The 12,369-nt window shown below is 34.6% G+C and overlaps 1 protein-coding gene across 1 annotated transcript in view; it reads right to left on the reverse strand.

Annotated features, from left to right (window-relative positions):
* Nucleotides 1-12,369, reverse strand: part of Xpr1 (xenotropic and polytropic retrovirus receptor 1) — a 192,771-nt gene that overhangs the window by 169,396 nt on the left and 11,006 nt on the right. Inside the window, exon 2 of the mRNA XM_004643431.3 lies at nt 824-875. Within this exon, the coding sequence (XP_004643488.1) occupies nt 824-875 (52 nt within the window). The remainder of the gene's footprint in view (nt 1-823; nt 876-12,369) is intronic.

Below are 12,369 nucleotides of genomic sequence, written 5' to 3' on the forward strand. Positions count from 1 at the left end.
ACATATTAATAACACGGTAAATTTTCTATACTTGTTTCAAAAATCTGTATTGTTACTATGTGTCTGTCTGTATTTCCCTTTTTTTTTTGGCAGAACCGGGGATTGAACTCAGAACCTTGCACTTGCCACGCAAGCGCTTATTCTACTGAGCCATCTCCCTGGCCCTATGTGTCTATCTTTGTTTTTGCTTTTTTTTTTTTTTTTATTCTTTAAAATAAAATTAAATTTTAAAAAAGTTGTGGTAATGGAAAATGAAAGATCAGCAAAGTCAACTGGAGAAGTAATCACTGCCTTGCTGTCAGTTGTTTTATAACTGCTAAACTGTGCACATGCATATATAAACATGCTGCTAACACACATACACACAACATGCACGTGCACAGTATAAACATTCTCTACTGTGTAGTATCATTGTAAAGACAATGCATAAATAAAAAAGAAAAGTCATATTGCTTTAATTACAGAATCAAAATTCAGAGAAGACATAAGGAAGGAAGAGAAGAAGGCAAGAAAAGAAGGGAGTGGAGGGTGGAGAGGTAGATGGATTCACATAAAAGCACATTGAGGAAGGGAAGCAAAATACAGAAAGAACTTTAATATATGATTCATAGTTCTAAAATGACATTAGGACGTAATATATGATCTACTCTAGGGTAAATGTGACCTAAACAAACAAACAAATGAACAAATAATTAAAATACTGTAAGATAATCACATTACCCAAAGCAAGGCTAATATATTGCTTTTATACTTTGTATTTTAAAATATATTTCCTTTAACAATACATTTTCTGTGAATACACTTAAAGATTAATTAATCTTACCTTCTACAGAAGGTGCCTGGTCCTGAGCTGAATACAGCATATCCTTGAAAGCCTATCAGAAAGGTAAAAAATAAAATCAATACATGAAATCTCAAATAAACTTTATATTTAAAACATTTGAAGCTAGGGCTGGGGAAATAGCTTGGTGGTCTAAGCTCCTGCCTGGCAAGTGCAAGGACCCAGGTTCAATCCCCAGTACTATATGACATGCTGGCCCTTGAACCCTAGGTGCTCTGTGCTGGCCCCAAAACTGGGAGTGATGGTGCATGCCTGTAAACCCAGCATCAGGGAGGCTGAGACAGGAGGAGCACTACAAGTCCAAGCTGTGTAGTAAGACCCTGTACCAAATAAATTAAATACATAAATACATATAGTTTTTTTTAAAAATTGAAGCTAAATAATTATTTTTTAATAACCAGACAATGACCATATATAGTACCCTAAACAGAATTTAGAGAAATACTTTACATTAGTAAGCCAACTAGTAATATTTAATTTTTAAAATGAGCAATAATTTGTACTTTAAATACTAAAGGCACATGGAAAAGAATGAAAAATTGCCTTGGAGATCATATACCCTCTTCACTAAGAGAAAAAACAGAAAGACACCATGAAAGTCCTACAGAAATACTGCCTAAGATAATATGAAGAATGGGATACTAGTTAGTCTTTGTTTTGTTTTGGGGGGAGGTAACATAAAATTCATCATCTTAACCAGCTCTAAGTATAGTGTTTAGTGCTTTCACATTCTGCAACAAGTCTCCAAAATTTTTTCATCTTGAATAGAAATATTTTTCACTGAAGTTCTGTGAAGTTCTCTATAAAAACCTAGAACTAGGTTTAGGTTTATTATTTTTTCCCAAACCACACAGTAGATTAGCTAACAAGAAGATTTAGGCAATTTGGGTAGTTATAATTCAGTAGCTGGAGGACAGGAATGAGAAGCATTTCTTTTCATGTATCAAAATACTTGAATCAGTTAAGTTGGTAAGGCTCAAGAGCTTAAGTGACTTTAATTCAGCCCCATAGCTTCAAATACCATCTAAACACTGGTGATTCCCAAACTGGCTTTAGGAGTTCCTTGAACTTGGTACAACTGATACATTAGTTGTCAGATAATTCCCTCTTTGGCAGTGAGGGGGCTGTGCAATGCAGTAGAGAATATCTGGCATCCCTGGCATCTACAGAGCCGTTAAATATCAACATCAACTCTCCTAGTTGTGACACTGACAAATGTCCCCTGGGAGGCAAAACTACCTCTTTTCTGTCCAAAACGCCTACAGTTATTCAAGCATACCTGCATAAATACCCAAAAGGAAGATGTAAAAGTCTAGCATAACCACACATTTTTAAAAATATTGAAGTCTAGTAAGATTATATTTTCCCCAGATGAACTTATTATTTGCTTTGGGTGATCAACCTGTTAGTTCCATGACTAATCAAGTCTAACAAATATTAAAGTTTCAATGAAACAGGTAAAATTAAAATTTCTAAATCAATTCATTTTTATTCATTTTAACCCATTTTATTAAAGTGTAGGAGCTGGATGTGGTAGCACCTGGCTGCAATCCCAGAACTATGGGAAGATGAGGAAGGAGGACCCAAGTTCCAGCCCAGGCTAGGCAATCTGGTCTCAAAACAAAATCATTTATAAAAGGCCTGGAGATATAGCTCAGTGCAAAGGCCCTGAGTTCAATTTCCTTGAGGTGGGTGAGGGTGGTGTGAGGCATTAGCATTAATAGAAAAATCATGTACACATACAAAAAATGTTAAAGTTACACGTGCTTAACTCCAAAAATATTTAATAAGACCCACTATAACTTGAGGTTATATGGTAACACAACTTAAGTATAATTTTAAAAATACTGTATTTGATCTTTATGTCTAGTTCCAGGCACAAAGTTCCTAAAACTTTTGGAATTGACTGTGTTTTATATGCAAATGGGATTGCTCTGTGAGGGGTTCCACTTCACAGCTTCAGAAGGGGAGCTATAGAAACAAAGTGATCCGAGGGTTAGAACTTTCAGCTCTACCTCCAAACCTCTGGCCAAAGGAAATGTGCTGGAAACCCAGTCCCTTCACCAACGGAAATGATTTAATCAATCAAGTCTGTGTAATGAAATTTCTACAAAAACTCTTACATATCAAGAATCTCATAGCTTCTACCAACCTAGAAACTGTGAACACATTAATGTGCTAACGGGGCATAGACACTACGCAATCCTCATCCTCATACTGTAAACTTTTGGGAAAATCTTTGTTGGTGAACCAGTTTTGCTATGGTTACATTTTGAAGCACAACCTCAAGTTTTCGAACATTAATATTTAAACTAATTAATATACAATCTTACATGAATGTGACAAAAGTCTGGAACCTCCTTTAAGAAAAATATATACACATTACTTTCTTTAATTTTAAATACCTGGGGATCCACTTACTTTCAAAGTAAAATAGAAAGTTATTCCAGAAGATCTTATCAAACATTAGAAAGTTGTTATTTCAGTTTTTATTTATAAAAGCCCTATGCAGGTATAGAATGGCAATCATATTACTATTCACAAACCAGCTATCTCAAAAGGGCAAATGAACAGAAGATTGCTAAAAGCAGAACAAATTTCTAGAAATTAAAAAAAAAGTAGTACAAATATGTAAGAGAAAGAAATCCAGCCACAGAAGAGTTACGGAAATAAATTTATCTCGGAACAAGTAATACAATTCAAATGTCTGAATGAAATCTTGCTACTTCTGGGGTATAATAGGAATATGTACCCAAATAAATGATACTATCAAGAACCAAATAAATCAAAGGCTACCTGAGTGACTTGTGCTAAGTGCTCAATAAATAGTCCTTGAATTCAAGAATATCTTCTCTAAAGAAAAATAAAGATGACTAATAAATTATACTAAGTGGAATCTGACACGTAATGAAAGTGAATTAAAATAAAATAAAATAAAATAAAAACTTAGTCCCCCAAATCACTGAAAAAAGTGAATTAAATTTAAATTTGCAAAGCTTGCCAAATTAAGTTTTAAAAAGACAAATTAAAATTTCACAAAGAGAAAATATTTTTGTTCAGATTATCAAATGAAATTATAATTTTAATTAAGACAAATCTCAGCAAAATCAAGAGCAACTCTTTTTTTCTTCTTACTACACTTTACTCTGATTCAGAAACTGTTTAATTTTTGGTAATAACACTCTAGAAAACTTCACAAACAAGGAAACTGTGCCTGTCCAAGAGTAAAGACCCCAATCAGAAGAAGAAGAAAAAAGAAAGAAGTAAAAGCAAGGAGAAGGAGGAGAAAACTACAAGCCATTGTCTACAAGTACCTATAAACTATCTATCTCTCACTCAAAGGACTTGCATGAGTTGAAATCAGTATATCCAAATTACAAACCAAAGAGTTTCTTTTCACTCATGCTATTTACATTAAGGAAACCCAACACCTTACATAAAATACTGAATGTGTATAGTAAATCAGTATATATTTATGTACATTACAAATTTTTTTATTTCCAAACAATTAAAAGCAATCCTTTATATCAGTATTTCTACTGTAATCTTAATGCTAAATTATTCTTGTTATAATGCTGTAAGAATACATACAAAACAAGGACAAACTAAAGTTATAAGAACACAACAGTAATATCTTAAAAATTAATTCAAATGTAACTACAAAGCTAATATACTATACAAACAATAATATTAACATGAAGGAAAACAGATGCTGTTTCACTAAAATGAAAATCTCAACTTCTAAACATAAAGTGTTGACTACCAAAAATGCACCTTCTTTGGAGCTCAAAAGCCTATATTATTTTGTGTGCATATGATATGGTTCTCCAAGTATTCATCTACACAGTAAGGCAGCATAGCAGAGTAGAAGCTTTGGAGTCAATGATATATATAAAAACCAACCGTAATACTTCTAAATTGTGTAAATCTGGAGAAAATTAGTATCTCTGTACTCTGACACTCTCATCTGTAAAACAGGAATGGTAACCACATTTACCTGTTCAGATCTATCTTGAGGATTAAAAACATTTAAAACACATATTCCTATATTAATTTTTATTCATAACTATACATGAAGGACATTGTCAAGAATATAAAAGACACTCAAAACACGTTAGCTAATAAAATATGAGCTACCATAACATTTAGATCTTACAGCCTATGATGTGGCACCATCAGGACCTCTTCCAGGAATCAATATATGACCTATATATTAGACATGCCTGAGTCAGTCCACCCAGTGCGGGGGATGAAATCGAAGGCCTCACAAGTGCTAGGCAAGTGTAGTTTTATCTAGAACCAAGATGGTTAAACAAGTATAAGCATAAACATAAACACTACAATTTCCTGGCATTGCTAGCTGATAAAATAGTCATCTAAGTGAATGTTTCTATTGTATTTTATCAGATTATTACTGATAAAAACACAAAATCTTTTTACTTCTCATTGGAAATCTACAGACTCCTAACAAAATATACACAGACACCAATTTGAGTATGTTTTAAAAAATAAGCCCTCCTAATTACGTTGTTCAATTTAAAAAGATTTAAGCTTTGTAACTTAATACTTACAATATATTTTTTATAATGTAACTTATACTTACAATATAAGTTTTTTTTTTTTTAATGTATTTGGTACAGAGTCTCACTACACTGCTCAGACTCACAGTGATCTTCCTGTTTTCAGCCTCCCCAGTGCTGGGATTACAGGCATGTGCCACCAAACCCAGTCTTGGTGGTCAGCTCAGTGTGCCACAGGGCAGGGCCAAAGTGGCATGTGGTAACAGGGATCAAACTAGATATATACTTGAAAATATTTACATATGTGTTGATGTACAGCCCATAAAAATATCCTCCAATTATTGCTTTTTCAATCTATTTCCTTCTTTGGCTTCCTTTTTAACTTATTTCACCCAAAATACTAGGTAGTTTGTAAAAAATATACAAGTCAATTAAATCTGACATAGTTTGTCTTGTCATCTAGATATCAATAGTATTTCCCTGATGCTTAAAATGCATAGGGTAGTTGTATAAATCAACAATAAACCTCAAAAGAAGGTATCTAGGGGCCGGCTAAATAATTCAGCAGATTAAAGAGGCTGAAAGCAGGCACAGGGGCCCAGAGTTCAATCCCCAGGCCTGCTTTGCTGACCCCACCCCAGGGCACACTGAGGTGACAAATGAAACTGGGCATGATGGCGTGTGCCTGTAATCCCAGTTCATGGGAAGCTGTAAACAGGCGGATCACTATAAGTCCAATCTAGTAGTGAGACCCTGAACATCCTGTAAGATCAAATACAAAAAAAAAAAAAAAGGAACCAGTAATCTAAATAATTTTTGTCCCTATCCTTTAATAAACTAGCTTTTAAAAAAAATAATTTTATTGAGAAACAAATAGCAATAAGACAGTTTCAAAACCGATTACTACCACACTTTCAATCATTAATACACTGCATATTGTTGTCTTAGTGGTTATTCATTGTACAAGATGTAGACATGATATCCTGTCCACAAACACTATTAGAACAAATCTCTCTCTTTAATGAATTAAGAGAATGCAGCTGTATATCTATCCTATTTTGAGTATACAGATACAAAATGGTTGTTCATTTGTATCCCCTTTTTTTTGGTTAGTTTTGTCAGAGAAAGGCATTACATTGTCATTTAAATATTGTAGGTGCATGAATTCAGCAAAATATTCTAATATAGTTCAGTAGTCCATAATACTAGTGGGTTATCCGCATGACTGGCAGTGTCAGAAGTTGTTAACTTGAGCCTTTTACAGCTCAGCATATTAATATGGCTTTACTTTTTATACTTTGTTTTTATACTTTTCTGCTGGATGGTTAAGACTAAGATAAAGTAAGACCTATATGACAAGAAATGTAACTTTTGTATCTGCCAAGGTCAGTCAAATCTCCTCAGGATTTACTCTGAAACCCTGTACCAGTTTGTAGATCCTTTGTCAGTGTCAGCCAAGTGAATGAGTCATGGCCATTCCTTGACCAATTTGCTCTGTAAAAACCTGAGAGAATGTTTTCTCTTCATGTGACTCTCCTTAGGCACACTCTACATGGTCAATCACTTTCCTCTGTGGCCCCATAATCTCCTTGATCAGAAAATCTGGGACACAACTGAGTTACATGATGTTATAGTACAGGTTCTCTTATGTCCTGAGTCCTCACTGACCTTGAAAGGCTAGGGCCAAAATGTTGGCTGTCCTTGCAGCCCTTCTTTTTCCTCTAATTTTTGATCCACAAACTTAGGTTATTAACCCTCCAGAAGGGAGGCTTATTATTATTACCCTACAACATAGGCAGTTGAGCTTAACCTCACTATCTGTCTGAATACCAAATATCTTAGGCATAACATGGAACAGGTATTTTCCATCAAGTATTGATATGTTAATCTTTGAGTCTGTCTTAGTTACTCTGCTCTTGTTGCTGGGACAAATACCCAATACCCAAAATGAAGGAAGAAATGGCTTATTTAGTTACTGGAAGTTTCAGTCCATATTCAGCTGGGTCCAAGGCAGAGCAGCACAAAACAGAAGGTAATCTTTCATGGTGGAAGCAAAGAGCAAGAGCGCAAAAGGAGGAGTAGCAGCAGCTCAAGTACCTGGCTTCTCTTCCCTTCCCTCCTTACACTGTAATGCAAATTACCTGCCCCAGACAAGTGCAGCATCCACACCCACAGTAATCAATCACAAACTCCAGAAGCTGCCCCATGACTGCATGAGGCTTTGGGGGAACACCTATACACAAATCATAACAGAGTCCCTAGAAAATATGAAGAAAATTTTTTAAAAATATTGAAAAAATAGGAATAAATAGTTAATATTTTTACACAGAAATTTAGAAATCTAACCATGTACAGGTTTGTAGCAGGACAATCCTGTGACTTTTTTTTCTTGTCTCATGTTTTCCTTTATCACTTTCTTTTTTAAACAAACATTTACTTGAGACAGTATTGCAGTAACTGGTATGACATGACAAGCAGTATGTATTTAGAAGACCAGAATGACAGGCATTCCAAGCTTGACCCTACTATTACACATTACTATCTTCACTGCAGTTGCTTAGTTCACAGGTATCAGCATATATAGTTAGTCAGGGTGAGAATCCTACCAATTAATTGCCAGTTTCAAAGACATGCTGAAGATTCTCAGGATCATTGCCTTATCCATCTTGTACATGTAAATGTATGGCTTTGCCCCTGTCATGTTTCCTAGCTTTTCTCCTTGCCCTCTCTTTGTTGTCTAATCCTCAAGTTCTTGCTTTCCCTTTGTGTTATACCTTTCTATTTTTCTTTTTCTTTTCTTTTCTTTTTCTTTTTTTTGTCAGAACTGGGGAACCAGGGATTGAACTCAGGCCCTTGCGTTTACCAGAGAAGCGTTCATTCCACTAAGCCATCTCCCCAACCCTATTTCTTCTTTTGAGTTCTTATACTACGGAGACTATACGACATTTACACATGTGGGACTGGTTTATTTCACTTATGAGTATATCTTCAAGTGGCATTGACTTAAATATAAAGGCTTCGAGTTTATCCTTCTTTATAGCTGCATAATACTCCACTGTATAATAGCACATCTTTATCATCCATTCCTCAGGTGACGGGTATTTTGGTTGTTTCCAAGATTTGTCTATCACAAATTGTGCTGCTATAAACATAGGTATACATATATCACTATGATATGATGTTTTGAGTGCCTCTGGGAAAATTCCCAATAGGGGGATAGCTGGTTTGAATGGGATTTCCAGTCCTAGTTTTTTAAAGAGTCTCCACATTGATTTGCATACTGGTTGCACCAGTCTACATTCCCAGCAGCGGTGGAGGATTTCTTTGTCCACACTGCTTCTCTAACATTTGTTGTTGGTTGATTTCTTTATGATAACCATTCTTTCAGTGTTAAGAGATGATATCTCAATGTTGTTTTAATTTGCATTTCATGGATGGCTACTGATATGAACCATTTTTTCATATATTTTTTCACTTCTATAATTTCGTTCTCTGAGAAAGACATGTTCATCTCAGATGCCTATTTCTGGACTGGGTTTTTAAATTTTGGGGCTTTAGTGTTTTTTAGTTCTTTATAAATTCTAGAGAGCAGACCTCTGTCTGAGTGCTTATTAGTTAAGATTTTTTCCCAATCTGTGGGTTGTCTTTTCACTTTGTTGGTAATTTCGACGTGCAAAAACTTCTCAGTAAGAGGAGGTCCCAGTTATTAATTCTTTCAAGTGTTAGCCATGCGATTTGATTTTTGTTCATGAACTCTTTGCCTACCCCTATGTCTTCAAGAGTACCTCCTCCTTTCTCTTCCAGGAGATTTACTGTTTCTGTTTTAATCTTTAGATCTTTCATCCATTTTTACTTTAGCTTAGTGCACAGCGATAGACCTGGGTCAAGTTTCAGTTTTCAGCATGTTGAGAGCCAGTTTTTCCAGTACCATTTGAATAAACTAGTTTTGATAATAGAAAAAAGTCTGCACAGCCAAGAAAAACTTATAATCTATGACAATAATCAATAATCTATTTTTTACTGTCATATTTTAATTTAAACATTCACCAGTGAGGATGTAGCTCAGTGGTAGAGCACTTATTTGGCTAGCATGTCTGAGAACCTGGTTTAGCTAGCACTGCTAAATACATATTTTATTTTATTATTTATTATTTATTTTAATTTTTTTATTTTTTTGGCAGAACCGGGGATTGAACTCAGGCCTTTGTGCTTGCCAGGGAAGTGTTTATTCCACTGAGCCATCTCCCTGGCCCTATTTTATTTTAGATCATCTCATATCTTTGTAAACCGTGTAGATTATATCCCAAAAGCTAAATGCCCCAAGTCTGCTTACCAGTTAATTTTTTGATTGTTTGTTTTTGTTTTTTGCAGTACTGGGATGGAACTTGAGACCTTGTGCTTGCCAGGCAAGCACTTAGGCTGTGGAGCTATCTCCCCGTCCCTCATTAGTTAATTTTAAATATGAGCTATTATTTTTATTTTCTAGCATTTCCAGTTTTATGTAACATCATATTACAAAGTCCTTTACTCATTTTTCCCAACTTTCACTATCTTTTCATTTAAAATTCAAACCTCTTTCATTTACTAGACACAAGAAATATTTTTCACACTTCAGTTTCCCAGGTCTCCTTAACACTGGGGAGGCTGAGACAGGAGGATCACTACAAGTCCAAGCTGCGTAGTGAGATCCTATATCAAATAAATAAAAGATTAAAAAATTTAAAAAGAAATTATACTGAATTCTTCCCTTTTTTTTCTCCCTAACTCTGGCTATCTACAAAATCCTATTATTTAATATATAAATATTCAATCAACTACATAAATCACTGTGTGATGCACAAGAAAAAGACTGCACTGAGTTTTTTTTTTTTTTGTGTATGGCTGCCTCAGCTCACCCTGGGGGCAGGGCTGGCATGGCATGTGGTGCTGGGAATCGAACCACTGTCTCTGCACACTTGCCTAAGCTTTCCTAAGCAGGCGCTTAGACCATTGAGCTATCTCACCAGCCCAAAATATTATTAATTATTGATAAATTGTTAAGTGTTTTAAAATTTTATAATTTACACTTGATTAAATAACAGTTTAATAAATGTTCCTCACAAAGAACTTTCCACATTAAATAATGTCAGCAAAATGAGTTTAGAAAATCACACAATTGCAAGATACATATGAAACTTTTTTTTTACCTAAAATGTTTCCTTCTCTAATACAATATGATTACAAATCAATTCAGAAATTCTAACAAGGCTCTACCAAAACTGTAAAAGAAAATGGCAAAGGTTATGTTTTCTTCTCAGTTTTTCATTTTTACTAATAAAATTAAAGAAAATTTCAAGAGTGTAATCTTTTTCTTTCATCAAAAACAAGTAATAACATTCTCTCTCTCTCTCTCTCTCTCTCTCTCTCTCTCTCTCTCTCTCTCTCTCTCTGTTGTTGTTGAACTGAGGATCAAACTTAGGACCTTGTTCTTACCAGTCAAGAGCTTACACTGCTGGGCTATATACCCAACTCCTAATACTTGCAGTTCTTCTATGAAACACTGGAGTTTTGAAAAGTCATCATTTATTTAATAAATCAACAGTATCCAAGTTTTTTCTAGTTGCAATTAACAGAGTAACTGTAGTTGTCCTCACAGTAAATGAATCAACTAGGATAGTAACTCACCTGTTGGTTTCAAAGCACTAAGATATAAAATAATGGTAGTATTTATATAATACTAACAAGCCCAGATACTACCCTAAGTGTTCTCCATATATATATTACAGAAAAACTAAAATGACAATAGTAAAACAATAAATCTCACTGTTGAATTATCTCAAGTCTAAAGAACAGATAAAATCAGTCTAATAATCAGAATGATCTCAGTTTACATAAATAAAGAAAAAAAATAGAATCCTGTGTTTCAATCCAAGAAATTCTACTTTTCAGACTTAGCAGGGTCCAGATATTTGTTTTTATAAGCAACCCAGGTGATTCTGGTGATGCAAATGGATAGTGAACCAATCTTTGAGAAACACTATCCAAAATTTCAAAAATGAAATCTTGACTATTCAAAGCAAATGCTATAAAGTCCCAGAGTGAGAGACAAAAGAAGCAGTGTATGCACACAAATATGTATAAATGTATGCATATACAACAGTAAAAATAAATTGGGATAATCTGTCCTTGCCATGCTAAAAGCAGCAAGTTTTACAGTTGTACAGTAACTGATAGCCCCATGTTGCTATTAAAATTAAAATTTTAATCAGCTAAAATTAAGTATCCTGTTCCTTGGTCTTATTTAACTATATTTCAAGTGTTCAGTAACTATAAACTAGTGACCTTAAATTGAATAACACAGATATATAATGCTTCCTGTATTGAACAAAGCTATACTGGATAGCACTATGTCCTAAAGCTTATCTGTCAAGATAACTGCCAATGATGCCTTCTTCAAAACAGAATAAAGAATGATTGTAAAGAAGTAGCACATTTTAGAAATACATGGTTGTATATATGAGTTGTGACAGAAAAATACAGTGAATGTTTAAATTTTTTGTACTGTAATAATGTGTTACTGTAATGACACATTGCCATTAATCTCTATTATGGCTTTTATCTAGATGTCCCCTAAAAGCCTCACATGCTCAATAGGTAAGCTTTTCGGAAGTGGATGAATGTAGGGCACATAAATGTAGATTATGGGTATGGTTCTGGAGTTAAAGGTGTGATGCTGTGATGAAGAGTGTATGGATCAGTCCATTAATTGGTTTAACATAGTTCCAACACCCCTAAAAGACTGCGTGGAATATAAAGGACAGAAAAACCTGCTACTTCTCTGCTTCACTGCTTTGTGCCTGCCATGAACTGTTTCTCCTGTGATGCCCCTCTGCCATGCTACTCTGTCTTGGAGCCAGCCAGCTACGGGGAACTGAAACTGCCACAAACTGTGAGATGAAATAAATCTTTCTTCCTTTAACTTTGGATGTTGGTATTCTGTCTCAGCAACAAGAAAAGTAAGAAAGACAA

This window comes from Octodon degus, unplaced genomic scaffold (genome assembly GCF_000260255.1).
Source record: "Octodon degus isolate 3935 unplaced genomic scaffold, OctDeg1.0 scaffold00176, whole genome shotgun sequence".
In the NCBI taxonomy this organism is placed as follows: domain Eukaryota; kingdom Metazoa; phylum Chordata; class Mammalia; order Rodentia; family Octodontidae; genus Octodon; species Octodon degus.